The sequence below is a fragment of the Hesperophylax consimilis genome, chromosome 2 (genome assembly GCF_061612785.1).
Source record: "Hesperophylax consimilis isolate HC1 chromosome 2, BYU_Hcon_1.0, whole genome shotgun sequence".
NCBI classification, from domain to species: Eukaryota; Metazoa; Arthropoda; class Insecta; order Trichoptera; family Limnephilidae; genus Hesperophylax; species Hesperophylax consimilis.
Window position 1 is genome coordinate 14543570 of NC_142837.1, and position 21448 is coordinate 14565017.

The 21448-nt window shown below is 31.7% G+C and overlaps 1 protein-coding gene and 1 long non-coding RNA gene across 2 annotated transcripts in view; both read left to right on the forward strand.

The window, feature by feature from the left end:
* LOC149425719 (lysosomal alpha-glucosidase-like) overlaps positions 1-10285 on the forward strand; it is a 100102-nt gene extending 89817 nt beyond the window's left edge. The window contains exons 6-7 of the mRNA XM_089644577.1: positions 4664-5467; positions 9630-10285. Coding sequence (XP_089500703.1) covers positions 4664-5467; positions 9630-10013 — 1188 coding nt within the window. The 3' untranslated portion in view covers positions 10014-10285. The remainder of the gene's footprint in view (positions 1-4663; positions 5468-9629) is intronic.
* The window catches only part of LOC149425718 (uncharacterized), a 301264-nt gene extending 288321 nt beyond the window's left edge, over positions 1-12943 (forward strand). The window contains exon 2 of the long non-coding RNA XR_016304201.1: positions 12634-12943. This is a non-coding gene — a long non-coding RNA (uncharacterized LOC149425718). The remainder of the gene's footprint in view (positions 1-12633) is intronic.
* Positions 12944-21448: the final 8505 nt, after the last annotated feature.

A 21448-nucleotide genomic window follows, 5' to 3' on the forward strand; every position in this document is an offset into this window, starting at 1 on the left:
TGAGTAAATACTTACAAGGGGGCTTTTATAAAATTATTGATTCTATTATTTTATTTTGTATGTGAATTAATGACTACATATTTACGTCATAGAAGAATTTCCATGATGCAAAGTACGAAACATGAGCTCATTATTATCATAAAATGTTTCTTTCTTAGTAGCCTACGGTTCTTGAATATCGCAGAACGATAATACATGGTAACTGGTATTTAATACAAAATACTAAGATAAGTTCGATTGATAATAGATATTTGTGTAAGCCAAACGTTTATTGGAACGGATTTCCTCTCTCATCACTCATCTGATAAAAGCAGGACTGCGAACGTGGTATCAATGTGCTTCAAATGTAACTAGATAGACATTTCAAACAGCTAAATAGAAGTGTGTTGTTGCATTAAAAGCTACCAAATTATCTGAAAAGTACCGCGCAATCTTCTAGTCCACAGAAGATTCGAGGAAAAAAATAGGAAATACAGCTCTGCTTCCCTAACGTAAAGACTATCTATCTACCAATCGATGTAGGGTAGACCGAGGCTATTCGGATCGGGTGAGTTATTCGGATCAAGCTAAGCAATATGGATATATCTCGGCTATTGTAACCAAATGACAATAAAGAATTTGGATATAGCGTTCCCATCTACCGTATGTCATAATAGTAAAATTACCGATATTACAGATTGCGTGGGTTGACTGCTAAAAATCTAAATGTGTGAAGATCGTACAAGTTACGTCTCAAATAAATGCCTGATGTAATATTGTTCTCTGCGTTCTTAGTGTTTTTTCTGAAAAGGTAAGCTATTCAGTCATGTTCATATGTTATATATTTATCAATCAAATGCACAGTAAACAGAATTAAAGCGCAATAAATTTCATTTTGTATGTTTTTGTACTTTACTTTGAGTAAATATCATATTAATAAATGTGAGGTTAAACGGACCGACGGTGGGGGGGGCTATTTGGATCATATTTTAATGCTTTTAAAATTCGATGCGTTAATTGTTTTATATTTTTATTTGAAACAGAACATGTGAAAAAGATGACTAATCAATCATGGTCAAAAATTGCAATGGATGAAACCGTTAGGAAAGTAAAATCCGGTGAAATGGGATTACGCAGTGCTGCTGTGAGGTACGGAATCCCATACACGATAATTTTAGTTGGCACATCCTCCTGAAAAGAATGTGCCAACTAAAAAGAACTCCCGCGTTGCAAAGGTGCCAATTCTTCATAGTACATCTCCAGTAAACGTTTCCAAATTGCGTAAAAATACTGAAGAAAAAATCGCCTCGAACGCAAAGGAAATCAAAAGATCTCTCGCCAAAAACCACCCAAAATTACAGTTCAAAGGAAAAGGTACCCCGGGACTTAAAGTTAAAAAATCTTCCGTAACAGCTTCTTCATCGGCTGGGGCTTCAAGAAAGTGGTTTTGCATTTATTGCAATGAAGCTTTTGTACACCCTCCAAAGGAAGATTGGATTCAATGTTCTTCTTGCGAAGAATGGTGCCACGAAAAATGTTACGACAAGAAAGTTTTAATAAAGTTTTTATTTGTGCGGTGGGTAAGCCAATAATAGTGTAATAAGTGTCATGATACTTTCATAAAAGTTATGGGTTCTAAAACGTATTTTTGGTTTTTGTTTTTTTTTCATACTTAACTATTTTTTCGGGTTTGATCCGAGTAGCCCCACCACTGTTCCGAATCACCACATATGTATGTGGTGATTCGGATTAGTGGAGAGGTCTACAGTAATAGTCATATGTTTTTTTAAAGTTACTTTATGTTATGATCATTAAAATTAAAACATATAAAAAATCTCAATGCTTAATATTAAATAAATTTTTTTTTCGAAAATGCATGTGTTTTAATTTTTAAGAAAACATAAAAAATGATCCAAATAGCCTCGGTCTACCCTATATTATTTAATATCTCTTTTACGGCTTTTATTTTCGATTTCATCATCAATTTCGATTTCATTATCAAAAAGTATTTTTCAAAAATTTGGTTGCTAGTTGGAGGCTGTTAAGACACCATGTTTTCCGAACATTTTTAACAATATTTAGATTCTTCGCTTGCCTGAATATGTATGTATGTATCAGTCACCAGGTTTTCAACATTAACCATATTTTTAATAATACTTCGTGTTTATGCATTTGCATGAAATAAATTAAATGGGATTCTAGTTAATACAAATAAAAAATATATATATATATTATATATTTATCTTCAACAAGGTATTTGAAAAAATACTTTACGACAGCAGATTAGATGTTTTTCGCCGTGAAATCTTCACCCCATGTCCAACGTAAGAATTCAAGTTGAATGTCAACTACAACAGTTTATGATATTAATCTATTAGAATTAAAAATAATGTGGATCAGCGTGTTAAATATTTTTTGGATTACAGTAAAGCACTCAACTTAGAGATTCACTAGATCTATTATCATGCAGGCTTATACGGTAACTATCTCAGATGGCTTTCATCACAAGTCTAGGTATATTTGGTTCTAGGTAGCTATAAATCGGACTGGGCAATCTTTTCATCTGGTGAACCCCAATGCTGTTCTGTCCCTGACAACATTAAGGTTTTATATTCTGTATTGAGATCGTTACTATTTAATACTATCACTGCTTCAAACAATCCAAATCATTACTTTATGCTGACAACATTAAGGTTTTGTATCCTTTTAGATATAACACTGCGGACTGTCAAAAATACAGGACGACCTTAACAGTATTAATGTTTATTGTTTAGTCTTTCCTTTAAATTAATGTGCAAAAGTATTTCGTCGTCACACACAAAATAAAATTACCGTGACCAATGAAATTGCTCGCAACGACTCAACAGTCTTTAAAACAGTAGACAAAGATAAGGTTGTGACATTGGGCTATATCCGCTCGTATTTGACATTTACATCAACTCAGTAATTTTAAAAGCCTCCAGCATGTTAGGATTCACTCTCGAAACATGCAAAAAATTCAATAACTTTAAACAATAAAAATCCCACATTTTCAGCAGTTCACTAGAATACGCGTCAAAGGAAAGGAATCTGTAATACAAATCACAGGTGCACAATAAAATTTAAAACGCGTTCAAAATCGTCTCATAGATAGATTTTCAATAAAACTGTCCCATGTAAATCACCAAGAATCAGCCGCACTCTCCTATATGGTGTTGTTTAATATAAATATATACTTTTTTGACGGACAAATTACAAGATCCCTAACTAGATCTAACAAAATATCTTCGATGAAAGTATTAATTCCAAGTGGACCTCCTTCATTATCGTGCATCATATACTTTCAACACATACTTACTACACACAACTTCAAATTTTTAACTTCACACCACACTCCTTAAAGTCACACAGTCAAACCGTCGACCCTAATACTACTACTCTAACGTAACTACTCTACTGTAACGTCCTTCCTTGGTTTTAACTCCACACCACACTCCTTAAAGTCACGCAGTCAAACCGTCGACCCTAATACTACTACTCTATTAACGTCCTTCCTTGGTTTTCAAATATATGATAATACTACTACTGTATTAACGTCCTTCCATGGTTTTAACTCCACACCACACTCCTTAAAGTTACACAGTCAAACCGTCGACCCTAATACTACTACTCTATTAACGTCCTTCCTTGGTTTTAACTCCACACCACACTCCTTAAAGTCACCCAGTCAAACCGTCGACCCTAATACTACTACTCTATTAACGTCCTTCCTTGGTTTTAACTCCACACCACACTCCTTAAAGTCACACAGTCAAACCGTCGACCCTAATACTACTACTCTATTAACGTCCTTCCTTGGTATTCAAAAATTTAAAAAAATCATACATACCTATAATATTATGCTTTAACTCCATCGACCCCCCCCCCCCCCCCCCCAACCTCAGATAAATTCCTTTTTTTAACTATTTTTTCTTTTTAAATCACTCTATTCAAATATGTAATATTATGGAAATCTAAAAATACAATTAACGTTAAACTTTGCAAAAAACCAAAATAAATTAATAATCTTTACCTTCATGGTGTATAACGAAATTCGAAATGAAATAATCAAATTTTTGTTGTATCTTTTTGGGGTGTTATGCCGTGTTGCGCTAACTCCTTCTTTAGCCGACGTTTCGGACATCGTTGCAGTGTCCATCATCAGGGCAGATCCGGTAGATCCGAAGATGTGGTGCAACGATGTCCGAAACGTCGGCTAAAGAAGGAGTTAGCGCAACACGGCATAACACCCCAAAAACATACAACAAAAATGCTTTTGGCCGTGAAAATCTAAAAACTTACCAAATGTTCAGTTTAGTTATGTAAATTTTAAGGAAAATGTTGTTGTGAAGTAGTTCCACATATAAGGTGTCCGGGGGAAAAGTGCACAAACTTCGGGAAGTGATTCTACATGATGGTAAAAGTAAAAAATAAATTTCCTATTTTAAAATATTTTCCCATTGAAGAATATTTATTTTTCCATAAAAACAATTCAACTTTTTGACTTAAAAACTACCTTAAAACATTAGATTTTCGAAAAAACTTGTAAATATTTTTTATTTCTAAAATCACAGGAATCATCACCGAAGTTATCGCGCTTTACCTCCAGACACCCTTTATATTTTGTGGTTCTATTTGGATAAAAAAACATTGTTTTTAATTACAGGACACCAACGCTACATTGTGCGATACAGTTCCATGGAATGCCAGAAATCCCGCCACCTTGGAACCTCACATGAACCAGCACAATATGTACGGAGTACATCACGCGAACGCGGTTCGGAGGGTTGCCCAAATACCAAACCTCAACGGCGGAGATAACTTAATATTATCAGCGAGCAGTTTTCCCGGAATCAAAACTGGAATTCACTTCCAAAACATCAGCCTCACCTGGCCATCTTTCAAGCAAACATTCATCGACGCAGTCTGGAGTTCAATCCGAGGAAATCACGTCGAAAGTATACCAGTCTGCGGAGATATAGACGAAAGCGTTGATGCTGAAGTCGAACACCTTTGTATAAAGTGGTACCTTGCATCAGTTTTTCTACCTGTGTTCAGAGTTTCATCAACGGCGCGAGATAACCACCCGCTTGCATTTTCTGGATACGCTAATAAAATAATGATGAACGCGATCAAAATGCGTTACAAACTGCTGCCATACTTCTACAGTCTGCTAGTGAACGGGGAGCCGATGATAAGGCCATTATTGTACGATTTTCCAGATTGCAATGATACCTATATTATCGATGAGCAGTTCACGGTTGGAGGAGCAATCATTTTGGCCCCCAACTTCAGGGCCCAACAAACCAGCGTCAGTGTTTATCTCCCAAACAACGAGACTGTTTACGACTTGTGGGGAGGAAATCAACTTATTGGAACCAATAGAGAGAACCCTCGCGTGGATATTCCTACGCTCGAGAATGAGATAGTTATCCTTTTGAGAGCTGGTCACATCATTCCCATTCAGGAGGTTCGTATCTATCATGTTTGGTTTACTAAATTACTATAATACTGCGAATGTATTTACTAAAATTAAATGCCTGTGAAAGACCACTCCATATTCTCGCGGCTTGGCCTATTTCGTATCGCTCATATGCTGAAATAGGATTGAGCCATGAGAGTATTATATAGCAAGTGTGCCAGCCCCATAACGCCGAATGTTGGTATTTATGTGCACTATGATATTCGGATACTTTGAATAACGCCGAATGTTGGTACTTATTTGCACTATGATATTTGGATACTTTGAATAACGCAGAATTTTATTATATATTATGAAAATTATATGATGTTTGGATACTTTAAATATTTCTATTTTCGAAATACTAATCTGAGCAGCATCCCCAAATATGACATAAGACCGGAGGGAAATTATTTTCCTCATGTCCTCCTGTGTGGAGCTAATTTAAAAAAATATATGCATAATTTATTTTAAAACACTTATTTTTTTCAATTCCATCAATTTTCTAAAACCTTCAACGAAGATAAAACAATAATATTTCATGAAAAAAGATAGCAGCCAATAAACACATGCGTAAAGAAAATAAATAAAATGTTGGTAGTTCTTAGTCGAAGTATGACGCAGTTAAATATAAATACGGTGGAATTAGCTCAGTAGTAGAACAAAGCCCTCCAAAGGAAGACCTGAGTTCAATTCCTAGATGCGACGGAATCTTTTTCTGTTTTAAGTTTTAGGTTAAGACTCGCTAATATTGTCTTTAATGATTAAACAATATTTTCCTTTAAAACGATTATTAACATTTTTTTAAATTTCGTTGTAAATAAAATAATGTAATCCTACATAATATACCTAACCTTTATTACTTAATACTTGTTATAGAGTAATTCTGTAAATAGATAAATAATTGTGCATTATACCAATAAATTAGATATTCAAATCACGCTAATACGAATTTCTACTTTATTATGATTTCTAAATAGAAATATTGACACCACAAAAAATTCATTACTTTTTCAAATTGTTGCAGGGAATATTTGCAGGGATTCATTTATTCTTTTGAAGGGCGAAACAACGCACGCGTTATTATTTTAATGGGTGTTTTATAATGTCGATAAATAGAGAGATGAATAATTCATAAAAACGCACCATTAAATGTAAATGGTAGTTTGTGAATCTCGCAACACATTCTGGAATTTATTTCTTACAGAACGAAATAAAATAATATTCAGCCTACATATATTAATGTACTTATTCAGTCTTTCACCTCAGTAAATCTTTTTTGCCAGACTCGAGTAACTTGCGTTATTCACACACAAATTGTCTGCGTGTGCAAAGAGAACACAAATTATGGGAACAAGGGAGGAAATGTGCTATTTTTCTGGGAATACGTATTTTATAACCGTTTCTGTTCAAATAAATTGTTAAAATTTAGATTGTGATTTAAGTCAGGGCTATTTTTAGAATAATACCTTTATTGATTTTGGTTGGTGGAGTTAGACACAGGAATAAACTTATATGTCATCTTAGATGATTAATATCCAACATTTTGAAAATCTCCTTTTGATAATGCATGCCTTAAATAAAGCTTGCTGTTAACCTCAGTAATCAGAAATCAAAATTACAGAAAGACCACCTGATTAAAAGTTTTGATAAATCAATTTGATTTTTTTTCAACTCTTTCTTTGTTCTACATACTTAAGCTGACTCTGTCAGTTCGAGTATGTAGAATGTATGTCGTTTTATTTTGTATATTATTATTTCACTAGAAGCATCTCCACCTAGTAACAACTAAACCTTAATTGACGCACGCTATGACCCTTTTCAATATCAATGCACATACCATTCCCAGTTTCATCAGTGTTAATATTTCAAACAATAAATAAAGATACTACTTTCAAATTGTAAACAATTTTCAGAAATAAATAATTAAGTTTTATTAATTCAAAGAAACTACCTTGCTTTTTGCGCTTTTTTCGTTTCTTATCTGTGAATACGCGTTTGAAGACCTTCTTAGAATTTGTCTTCTTTTACCAACCTTTGTAAATATATTTTATTTTATTAATTGGTTTATTTTAATATAACATTCCCTGTTTGTGTTCGAGTAGTTTTCTGTTTAAAAGGCAGATTTGATGTTGTATTTACAAAACATTGTGAAAACTTTCATTTTTGACGAAGAACAATCTTTATTAAAATAACATGGGCGTCTTCAATGGGAACAAGACTTTGTTCAATATGTATTTAACCCGATAAGTAAGTATGATATTATCACTCTTGGACCGAAGGATGACAATTCACACGGTTTCAGCTGAGAAGAGATTTTATTATAGATTTTAGAACCGAGATATGAGAATATTTTTTGATAAGCCGCTCTGTTGCTTGTTGGAACGGAAAGGTCATTTATTTCGTTAATTCTGGTCTCATGTTTGTGTTGTTGTTTTCTTTTGTTTTTATTTTTTTGAACATGGATTAATATTACTTATATAGCACTGTCGGACATCTAGTACATTAAATTCCTTGAAGAGAGCGTCGCTCGAATATCTGAAAGGTTTTTTCATAATAGCACGTAAAATAGATTATGCCTTCAATAACGGGTTTAATGTTGTTCTCCCTGTACCTCCCCACTCAATGTAACCGTAGGTTATGATTGAGTTACACTGCCCGTAGTATATGTTTTTTAATTCTTGTTTTTTTTTTATTATTTTATTATGTAGAATAATAATGTGATGAATTACGTAGGTATGTATTTGAACCCAAAAAAGGCATTTGTAAATTATATAAATGTACATACTTTAACTTGCAGAAGGAAATTAATAAAACAACCAAGAGTAACTAAAAAATTTTAACTAAAAACACTAATCGAAATTATCTTCATCCACAAGATCTTTGCATCTTTCCTCATTTTTTGTACAAAACCCGTGAAATATTGATGGTATTAAATCCTTCATTGACATCAAATTCCCTTTCTTTTCAGCTAATATTTGCAAAGGGTGGTTTGAAATACCCATTTAATTCCAATATACTGGAACCAGCAAGCTTCATGCCATTTAAATGGCAACTGTTCTGAATCTCGTTTTTGTAGAAAGAGTAGTCTTTTAAGCAAAGACGATAACATAATAAACCAATGTGTGTCATTTCTATAACCAACGATCGACCTAAGAACAATTGTTTTTCTTTCTTTTTCTAAATGATTGCGTGATCACTTCCATGTTAGAGTGTCCACGGACCATAAACTTGTGGTTGATGACTCAATTGTTTTTGAGTCTCTGAGGGATTGCAGTTCATTAATCAATATGCACATTTTTTGGATAATGTCGGTCGTTACTCAAAGTTACAGGCTTATTAATGATTGGGGGTGAACTAACTAAGCTCTTAGAACTGAAAGAACGTATACACGATCCATAAACTTAATTAATTAATTTAAGACGCGATCGATTGATTTAGTCCGGTATCGAGAAACAAAAATTGTAGGTAATGACTAATTAACTCCTCTCTTAGTGTGAAAAACTGCATGCGGACTGCCAATTAATATTAAAGTTAATATTTCAATTCAACATTTTTTTACTTTTACGTCTGACGTTGAGGTATGTCAATTCATAGAGAGATACGCCAGTGTTGCCAGCGTTATCAACATCGGTCCGCTTATCAATCAGCGCGACCCTGCTCGGAAAATCAGTATAAAATCATCGGTAGTTACGCATATCGATCCGATACTGTAAAATTATCAACTTCGCTGTGCTACACCCCTTGAATGACGGTGAATTCCTGATAATAGAATGGCCATAAACATATAAGTTACATAACATTGCCAGCTACAAACAAATAAAAAATAGTTGCTAATAACACAAGTCTAACTTATGTATTTATTTCCCCCGTTATCAATTATATGATATGTTATGTGATTGTGAACATTCTTAACATTGACCGTTTAACTGTGAATTTTGAAACATGTTGTTAGGGAAAAAATGCGTATTGTGACTTATGTTATTGTTCCCCCTGTACATATAATTAATTTTTGAGTTTTTGTTAAAGTGTTCAATTTTGAAGAGTCTTTTTTTGCCTTTAGCCCTTTTCCTCCAGTGTTCACGTAATGTCATATGTATACAAGTTTCGATAACTCAGATCCAAGGTGTTGAGCTTCGCAGAGAATTGACAAAACTTTTTCTCCTTTCAGGAAATCTACCAGACAGCTAACGAGATGCGGAGTAAATCAAACTACACACTAATCGTAGGCCTGAACTGTACAGAGACCTCTAACATCACAGTTTGTGAATCCAAAGGCTCATTGGCTCTGTCCAACTCCACTTCCTGGACCTTTACCGCCAACGAAACCTACGTCGACATCGACCCAAATATTATTTCATCTAGACCCATGTTATGTCGCAAAAGCGCCGAAGGATTCAATGAAGTTTCATCCAGCGTTATAGGGCGTATAAAAATTTATGGTTTGAACACTACAGGTATCAATAATATGGGGGAGTATCATTTGATGAATAACTTAAATCTCGATGCTTGCGATTTAAATGATGGACAGTTCTTTTCTGTGAACATCATATGATACTTAAAAAAATTATCTTACGCTAAATAAACGTTGAAATATTAAATTTTTTATTTGATAAAAAACAGATCACGATTAATGAACATCTTTTTTTCATAAACCAAGAATCATTACTTAATGACTAAACATTTCGTGAACTTTTTCTGACAGTGTACACTGAACACACATTGAAAAGAGTGAGATAAATAATATATCTATCTATTTGAAATGTTTTTAATCACTTCTTTTAATCTTGTGCAAGAGTGCACAAATATTCTTACATTATATCTAAAAACTGCTATTAAAATTGTAAATACAAAATACATAAGTTGTAAAATAAACCTGTTTATTTTTGTTAAAATTTCTCGTAAAATTTGAGAAGGTACCTCGCACGATTTAAGTCTTCCCAATTCTTCTTATTGAAAACAAATATCCTTTTGGAGTGAAAACAAAGAAGTATTTTAAATAATATGACTTGTACCCGGCGTCGCTCGGGGATATGGATGGTTTGGAGTAAAGTTTTGAGGTTTTTAATTCTTGTTGTACATTATTGAATATATAGTATTTGTTTCACTTGAAAGTTCCATCTCTTCCTTTGGCGTCCTTGACCTCTCCTGCCATTCACTTCCACGTCATACATTTTCTTACAACTTTTTTTGGTTCGTCACAAACGCCAAATTACCACACCATCATAAGTGTTTGATTCATCTGATAGTGCCACATCTTCAACTTTTTCAACCATTATTTTCATGTCATATATTCTCCTAACACATCTCTCTTCTTTCACTTCTTACGCCTAATTTAACCACAAATAATTATTTGATTTCTTAACATTTTTTATTGAAAGTTTTGATACATATTGTAATATATAAGGCCGGCGACCAAGTAAAATCCCAACTTTCAATCACGTTGCAGCGTCAGTGTTATATAAGTAGTAATCTATCTAACGTTGGGTCCCAAAGTAAGGGCGCCTAAAGTAGTATTTAGAATATGAGTCGAACGACATAGATTGTATCAGGGGTTCTACATCAAAGCAGTTAGTACCTCAGACTAAATTCTCTCTCGAGGCGTGGAGTCAGTTCCTGGTACCATCACTCGTATCAGACATACGGTAAAAGGTGTTCAGTAAAGACCAGAAAGTCATGTTTCAACATTATAATATGAAAAAAAGCAACGTTACAAAATACAAAAGGTTATTACATGGAACACTTTTTATTCTCATGGCGAATTGAAAACATTATGGTTACAAAATAAAATCCTAACTAAGTTGAAATCTCTCTCTCTGAATTTAAGTTACGAAACCGGCAATGAGTTTAAGAAAGCACATGGAAAGAGAGTAGAATGGTCAACACGTGCGTGCAGGTTGAAACATGTTAGTACAAGTTGGTTTCGCTGAGAAGTTCGGCTGGGAGTTTATTCTGTTTCGCCTCGTTAGTAGGCAAGGATTTTAGTTTGATTATCCAGACGTAACTCTGGATATTCTTTTGTATCCGGATTGAGCTTCCGGCGCGCGGGAAAGATTACGAGTGTGATGAACCGGGGCCGGCATCCGGGTCAACGGCGTGGGCCGCTAGTTCCGTGTTTGGCCGCGCGGAACGATGATGGGAATTAGTGACCCGGAGGTGCCGCCACTTACGGCGATCGCAAGAACAAGCATGTGGCGAATTTGACCACTATTATTGTTTACTTCGATTCAAACTGCTACGTAACCATTATCAATAACTACCTACCGATTTCACTCTCGACCGTCCTGGCAAGAATGTTTGAAAAAAAATTATCGACGGTCGTAACAGACCATCTAAAGACAGAGGATAACTAGTTCGGATTTAAATCTGCCCTGTCAACATTTTTTTTTTTTTTTTTTATTATTTTAATATACATCATATGGGTTACATTTACATACATATTTTGCAAAACATAATATTAAGGTTCATATATGGTCATGTATACCTTATCAGAAAAGAGGAGCTCTTGTGCCTGATAAGGGAGCCACGATTCTTACTTAGATTCATAATTCATAATGAGATATAATAATAATAATATAATAATATATATTATAATAATAATATATATATAATATATATTTTTTTATTTTTGTTTAATATAAGTTTTTTTGGAAAAAAAGTTTGATTTTATTTATTTGTTCTTGTTGGTTCGTAATACAGCGCAATTCGGAAGGGAGATTATTGTAGTTTTTTATGGCTTGGTAAATATAATGGTTTTGCATTTGAGTTGTTTTAAAGATTGGCGTAATAAATTGATTTCCATTTCTCATGAGTTTATAAAATTCTTGATATTCTGTGTTATTTTTTTCTTTACACATTTTTATAATGGAAGTTTGCTTAAATATATCATCAATATTTGGTACTGGAAACAATTTAAAAAGCAATTTTGTTGGGAAAGTAGAGTTTTTTTTAAGTATTACTTTTATAATAATTTTTTGCGAGACTTTTACTGAGTTTAGGTTGTTTTTATAAGATCCTCCCCAACCTATGATTCCGTAAATAAGCAGGGAGTGGACAAGAGCATAATATACATTTTTTAGTATTTTCACATTTAAAATATTTCTTAACCTAACAAATATATATATACATTTCCTTATTCTCTTTACTAACTCCCTAATATGGCTTTTCCATTTCAGATTTTCATCGATGATCACACCAAGATATTTGATTTCAGAAGAAGAGTTGATTACAGTACACATAGGATTAAGTAGTTCACAGTTGATATTGTCACAATTTTCATCATGGATTATGATATTTACTTCGTGTTTAGGTATTTTTTGTAGTGAAAATAATACATATGTTGTTTTTTTAGCATTAAGTGTGAGTAGGTTATTATCAAACCATGATTTTAAGATATTAATACATTCATTTGCAAGTTTGTTAACTAGTTCCCATGTTTGACCTTTTATTAATAAAACAGTATCATCAGCATAAGAGATTAATTCACCTTTGATTTTCTGTTGGAAAATGTCATTTACATACATTAAAAATAGTAATGGTCCGAGGACCGTGCCTTGAGGAATGCCAAATGTACTTATTAGTGGTGTACTAAAAGTTTGGTTTAATTTTACAATTTGAGGTCTCTCTGTTAAGTAGCTTTCTATCCATTTAAGGGCTAAGTGGTCAATGCCATTTTCTTTTAATTTTAATATAAGTTTTTCATGGGAAATGCTGTCAAATGCTTTCTTTAAGTCAATAAAAATTCCTATACATTTATTTGATTTGTCCAGGGTACTCTGAATACTAGATGAAATTTTTGCAATGGCATCTTGGGTACTTTTTCCCTCTGTGAAACCGAATTGATTTTCATTTATAATTTTGTTTTTATTTAAGAATGCAGTCAGTCTTTTTTTAGCAATTTTTTCAAAAATTTTCGATATATTAGATAAGAGTGAAATGGGTCTATAATTAGAAATGTCCTCCGGGCTACCGGACTTAAATATTGGAGAGATTATGGTTTTCTTATACATGCTCGGGAAAACTCCTGTCTTAAAGCTATTGTTTATAATATGAGAGATTGGTGTAGAAACATAATTTTTAATGATTTTTAGTGTTTTTACGGTGAGACCGTCAAATCCCGGAGCAGAACCACCTCGCATTTTTGATATAATTTGTACAATTTCAGACGGATTGGTTGGTTCGAAGAGTTCAAGTTTAGTTTATATATTCGGAATATTTTCAATAAACATATTATTTATTTTTTTCACGGTAATTTTTTCTGCTAGACTCTTTCCTATATTTGCAAAGAAATCATTAAAAGCGTTTGCTCCTTTTTTAGGTTCTTCAATACAGTTAATTATGTTATTGTTTTGTATTACACTCTTAATAGTATTACTTTTGGTTTTTTGTTTATTTTCCATGATTTCATTGATTATATTCCAAACTTTCTTACTGTCATTTTCAGAATCATCAAGTTTGTTTTTATAATAAATTTCTTTCGTGTTTTTTATGAGCGTGGTTAATTTATTTTTGTATTCTCTAAAATGACCATTTAATTTAATGTCTAGTGTTTTTTTTTGTTTCTTTATAAAGCCATTCTTTGTGTCTTATGGACACAACAAGCCCATGTGTTATCCACGGTTTGATTTTACGAAATTTTGCTGTATTTCCTTTTGGAATAATTTTTTTTGAATCATTTATAAAGTTTGTTAATCTATTTTCAAATATTTTACAGCACTCGTTGACGTTTTCACTTCGGAGAATATCTAACCATAATTCCGATGACAATTTATTTTTCAAAGATTCGATATTAACAATAGATATTTCTTTCTTATTATTAGCAGTTTGTCCGCAATGTTGGTTTATCGCCTTAGGTATTATTGAATAGTAATGTAGCAAAGTCATGTAATGGTCGGTAATTGAGGTTTTTATAATTCCTGAGTTTAAATTATTTATATCCTTGATATTTGTGAAAATGTGATCAATGCATGATGGACGTTGCCCATTGACGTTTCTGGTGTAAGAGTTAATACACGACACATAATTCAATTCCGCCATCATATTTAAGGACGGGTTGTTTCGGAGAATTTGAACAATTCATCAAATTTCTATGTTCATTTTCAGGTTCTATGAAAGTCCTATTCAAGTTCTGTTATTATATCATTGTAGGCTAGTTGTTTGACAAAACTGAAATAAAAACAGAACTTGAAAAAATCTTTCACAGAACTTGAAAATGAGCGTTGAAATTTGATGAATTGTTCAAATGCTCCGAAACAACCCGTCCTTAGTAATTATCTTTATCGTTCGATGTATAATCGTGCGATATATTTAAATTAATGTCACCTAAAACTATTGTATTCGCGTTTCTGTAGTTTAATAACACATGTCTTAATTCTTCTATAAACAAACCTACAGTAGACGAGTGCGTTCTGTATAGAGAGATAATATCAATTTTTTTGTTATAACACTTCATTTGTACATGTAAGCAGTTTGTTCCATTCACATTAATTTCTTCCTCGCACAATATGTCACAATTATTTTGTAGGAACATAACGATTCCACTGTTTTTGTTAATTCGGTTTGTAGTAGATACACAGGTATATCCCAGTATATAGTACGCCACTTCGCCACTTGAATGTGTTTCCGTTAACACAATGCAAGCGGGCTTCCTGAGATCATTATTTACTGTTGTCAAAAATTCATCCATGTTTCGTTCCAAACTTCTTATATTCATGTGTAGAATTAAAGGACTGAGATTGAGATCGTTTTGGTGAGTACGATATTCTTGATAGCTGCTATATGTTTTTTCGTCAATATTATTTTTTTCGTCTAGTGCGTTATATAAAAATTCTGTCATTTTTCTTCGAAGTCTATTCTGTCTCTTGCTACTTTCAGCATTTTATTTTTGTAGGGACATAAGTTACTGAAAGCTGTGTGGTCTGTTTTATTTTTCTCGCCATATTTCTTATTTTGCGATGTACAATTTGCACAAACCGGTGTTTTTTCTCTTTCAGGGCATTTAGCAAAAGTATGATCACCCGTGCAATGCGGGCACGCCGATGGATTCATTTGATTTAGGCATCTGGCGGCTGTGTGCATGAATTTGCAGCAGTGGTAGCACTGGGTTAAAGGATCACAATCCACTATGTTAACCCTTTGGTACTGGATATTTATCTTTTCTAAGGATAGCAAATTTTTTCGTGTTGTACCGCTGGTTTCCACGATATAGTTCGAGAATTTGTTTTGTTCTTCATCTTCTTGATCCCGAGTACCACGTTGGTATTTCTTAGAATGTTTGTATTTTATTTCAGTAATCAAATTTATTTTATTTTCTTCGTTTTTCGTTACAATGTCTTGAATCCCTTCGTTTTGTGTGAGTATCCCATTTACTATTTCCTCTTCCGTCAAGTTCGATTTGAGTCCTTTCAAAATTAATTTGGGTTTTTTCTTTTTTATTTCATTTATTTCTAAGTTATAATTGAGTTTTTTAATTTCCTCCGTAAGAGTGTTGGTATATTCTTTTTTTGGGCAGGATATGATTACTTGCTCTTTATTTGTTTTTCTTAATCCATTTATTCCAATTTTAAGTTGGTCTAGTTTGATGTCTTTCTGTATCTTATCACATATTTCTGCAGCTTTTTTTGTTTTTTTAGTTGATGATATTATTATAGAGAACCTCTCTTCTTTTGAAATTTCTTTTTTATTTGCTGTTAGAACTTGCGCGTAAGATGGTATTTTATTGTTTTTTTCTACGACTTTTTCAATTTTCTTCGTAAGTTCTTCGTAATTTTCGATATTTTTTTTTTGTAGTTTGATTATTTCTTTTTGGTGTTTAATTTTTTCAGTTTTCCAAAGCTCTTCTAATATATAAACATTTTGTTCTAGGTTCGTTTTTGCTTTCGAATCTTTCACTGTTGTAATTTTTTGTATTTCAGTTTTTATATTATCAATGGCCGTGTCCATAATGTGTTAAATCGCTGCGCTCGGCGCAAATCGCTATCTATGGCAATATATTCCTTAAAAGAAACCATCAGCTATTATGAACTAAGGAAAACGTCAATCTATACCTGCTTTCAAGATCTAAGCAAAGCGTTTGATCGTTTTTGTCACAATAAACTCTGGGAAAAACTCAGGAAATGAGCAGTTTCGGAAGATATAATAGCGATTCTTTCAATTTGGCAAACGCAGCCAGAAAATTTTGTGGAATGGTCTGGCGAGTTTTCCAATCCATTTTATTTGAAAAGTGGCTTAAGGCAAGGAGGAAGGATGTCTTCAGCATTCTTTAATATATACACTGATGAACTGATTCAAAGACTTAATAACATTTAAATAGGTTGTCAAGTTCAAGGAGTATGTGTGAACAATATTAATTACGCAGATGATATGGTTCTTCTAACACCTTTACTTGGCACACTAATGAAACTACTTTAAATATGTGAAGATTTTGCAAAAAATCCTAACCTTGTAATAATACGTCCAAATCAATAGTTATAGTTTTCAAATAAAAACTTAAACACGCTAACTAAAATTATAATAATTTAAAATTCTTATTATTTTTATATTATTAGTATTATCATAATGAACAGTTATACAATGTAGTGTGAATCAAAAAATCCCACAAAGGAAAATCCTGTTTGTGGGTATTAAAGTAATTATTATCATAGTTCGACGGTAATAATAAAACACAAAATTCTAGTGGACGGTTTTTTTTATGATAAAAATTTAAAAAAATAAAGTACTACTACAGATGACTGAAAGACTTATATTTAAGCCAAGATTTGATGTGTTTTTTTTTTATAATTGTCAATGTTTTGTCGTAACGAAGTTTCATCAAAAGTTGTAATTAGTGTGTTGTACATTTTTGGGGACAAAAAAATAATATGCCTTTGTGCTAATCTGGTTTTTGCAAATACTGCAAATACACCAGTGCCATATTATAAATGACACTGTGAAACTTTAGACTAAGTTGAGTTTTAGCAGCTAATTTTTTGTGATATTAAAATAGTTTTATCATAATTTTAAGTTAGAAGGTTTTTGTCTAGCCTCTTTTTGACAATAGCAAAACATTTTTTTGCTTTTTTGGATGCGTCTTCCCATGTTTATCCTTGAACCTTTATTTCAATATCATCAGCAAACGAGAAAATTTGACCACGTATATCAATGTTACATAGGTTATTAATATATACTAGAAAGAGTTGTAGCCCCAAAATAGTACCTTGTAGGACACCATGTTTTACAAGATAAAAAATCTCAAGGATTCTCCAATTTTAGTGTATTGGTGGCGATTTAGTATATAGTTTTGTAATAGCATAAGACACTTTACTATAATTCGAATGTTGGAAAGTTCCTTTAAATAAGTTATATGGTTAACTGTGTCAAGGTTTTTATAAGTATAGATTAATTGTTAGAGTTTTGTTGTTTGGATCAATGATAGAATATATACTCTTAGTCATATTAAATATAGCAACAACAGTACCTAGTATATTTATATGGTCGTATTAGTTAGCTGATAGAAGTATATTTGATTCCAAAAAATCAATAATCCGTTATTTTTAACTTTTTTAAAGATCTTAGATAGATAATTGTGAAGTTAGGCTGATCGGTCTGAGTTCGATAGATATCCTGATTTATGTATTGGAACGATGTTAGCGTGTTTTAATTTATTCGGCAAAATGCTTTTTCTGATACACGTGTTAGGTACATAGTGTAGTGAGCTGATACTGTGTTTTTTTAATTGATTTATTTTATTTTATCTGACATTTTCACAATATTGTATAATCTAAAACCGAGTTTACAACCACTATATAAATTGCCATCTCAACACAGGCGTTACACACCTAGTGAGATGGGAAATACATCACTATTTTAACTAAATTTAATATTAAAAAAAAAAAAAAAAAAAAAAAACATTATTTAAGTTGTTGTGGCCATTTGCAAACCTAACGTTTGGATTATCAACGTGCTCTGAGATTTAAATTACTGTCGAAATCAGATATTTCATAGGAGTTATTGATAATATTTAATTATTGAAGACCATATAAGCGAATCGTAAACAAAAATCAGAAATAGAAAATTCAGAAAAGATACGTTCACATCTAAGACTCGAACCTAAGACCCTTGCCTTGCCGGGACACCGCTCTACCAACTGAGATAATAGGACCCTATTTCTTTTGGTCATATTTAACTGTATCATACTTTGAATAAGAACTACTAACATTGTTTTCATTTTTCTCATGGCACATTTTTATTGGCAACTATATTAATGTACCCGAACTAAATGCAATCTAGACAGCGCGCAGCGTCTTTAGATAAACATATCTTATTTTAATTTTAATCTTATCTATTGACTCTTTTCAAGTCGAAGATGAATATTAATTTTTTTTTAAATTACTTTTCCATTAAAAACCTCATTTGTAATTTTCCATGTTTTTTGTGAGTGATTGGTTCATACTCGTAGGTAATTTATATATAATATATTTCTGAGGTGATATCTCACAAAAGCGGCGCTATACAAATTGTCCAAATATTTTTTTTTAAACTTCCGATTTAGTTGTCCGGGTTAAGTCTTCCCCAAAGGAAAAACTTAACCCTTCCACTCACTTTTCCACAAATGATCAGCTAGTCAATCAACACTATGTAAGTGCATTATATAAGTAAAATAAATACAAAACAATACAAGAACAACAACACGTCAAATCACCAGATATCAAATGGGAAAAAAAAAATTCACCGTCTCCAGATATTTTCATATCAGAGGGTTCGGCTCGGTAGAACTTCTAACAGGGCCTATAAATCCTACTGATCCCTCAACATAAATATTTAAAAAATCTTTTGTTATCCTACATGTATTCAAAATGACCGACTTTTGCATCTTTATATATAAATTTTTTGATAGATCTAATACGCCTAAATTTTTAATTAGAGAGCTAGGTATAATGCCAGTAGCCGAAATAACGAATGGTAATATTTTTATAGTCTGAGAATGCCAAATTCTTTTTATTTCATTTCCTAAATCTGTGTATTTTCTTATTTTTTCACTAACAGATTTTTGAATATTACAGGAATTTGGAATAGCAACATCAATGATATAAGTTATTTTTTTAATTTTGTCATGTAAAACTATATCGGGTCTATTATGACTAATCGCTCGGTCTGTTAGTATAGTTTTATCATAATATATTTTATAAAATTCGTTTTCTAAAAATGAATTTGGTTCGTATTCATAATATGGTACTACATTACGGCAGTCAATCAAGTTATGTTTAATTACCAAATTTTGGTGAATTATTTTTAAAACTTGATTGTGCCTAAATGTATACTCGGACGGTGCTAATATAGAACATCCCGATATGATATGTTCTATAGTTTCCGGAAAAGCCAAACATTTTCTACACAAATCATCAATTTGATTTGTATCCTTGATTATATGCTTTCTATAATTTTTAGTATTAATGACTTATTATTATTATTATTATTATTAAGGATGCTGTGAACTTGTTCAAGGTTGTTGGATATGCGGCGATTTTCTATATAAATATGTATATAAATTACCCCATATCCAAAAACCAATATATATAAATAAAATAATAATAAAAAAAAAATTATAAAAAATAAAATAAATAAAATAAATAAAATAAATAAAATAAATAAAATAAATAAAATAAATAAAATAAATAAAATAAATAAAATAAATAAAATAAATAAAATAAATAAAATAAATAAAATAAATAAAATATATAAAATAAATAAAATAAATAAAATAAATAAAATAAATAAAATAAATAAAATAAATAAAATAAATAAATAAAATAAAATAAATAAAATAAAATAAAATAAGTACCTTAAAATTAAAATACTCATCTCTGGCCGAATCCACTATCCGATATGGAATAACGTCTTGGGAACATTCGTGTAAAACAAATTTAAGCTATATACAAACGTTACAAAACTCCATTATTAAATTATTAATTCATAAATACTAACATCAAAATAATGTACAAGTCTTTTAATATTTTACCTGTCAGAGGATTATTGTTGTATAATATCATAAGTCAACAAATTATATCGTCGGATTTCTTGTATAAGGAAAGAGTCTACCATAAAAATAACACAAGATTCACTCAAAATTATGGATTTGTGATTTCTAAATGTATCAATAATCACGGAGAAAGAACTCTAAACTACATTGTGCCCAAGATATCTAATAATCTACCAATGTCAATCAAAAATAATACCTTATGTACCATTAAAGTCAAATATAATCTCATAAAATGGCTATTGGACACATGTACTGATGTCCTATTGAGGCCCTTGTATAGCTAATTGGAATTCACAATGGATCTTAAGAATATATAGTTAATTGTACCTACCTATGTACGCTAAATATGGATATTCTTTCGATGTGACTGTTTCAATTGTACTTGTCTGATATATATAACGCTTATACTGGAACTATATTTTTATTTTTTCTATTCTGTTATATTAACTTAACCGTGTCATTGTATAAAGTATTTTCTGTATGTAACTGCTGATAAACTGCAAAAGCAGTTTAGAAGGTTTAAATTGTAAAATAAATAAAAAAAACTTCAACCACTCTCTAAACACTCCTGGCACTAATAATAATACACTTTGAAATTTTCAGCGAGATTGGTCGAGTAGCTTTTGAGTCGAATATTTATAGATGACAAACAAAGAAACGTTCAATTTTTTTATATATACATATCGAGAGATAGATTAAAAATTCTCATTTGCTGTTCGACCATTGTTTGGATGGCTTAGTTTTTTTACTCAGAATCAAAATTAACAAAAAAGTCTGAAGTTTTGAAATTTTTTTGAATATAAAAGGTTGACTTTTAAACAAAAATTCATACTTATAAAAGTATAAAAAGTAGTACAGCATTTTGACAAGGGCAACAAAATATACGAATTCCACTTGTACAGGTAAATTCAACAAGTTCGTAGCATTCCAAATAATTGTGTCTTCTTGGAAAAACATTGGATTTATAAAATTAA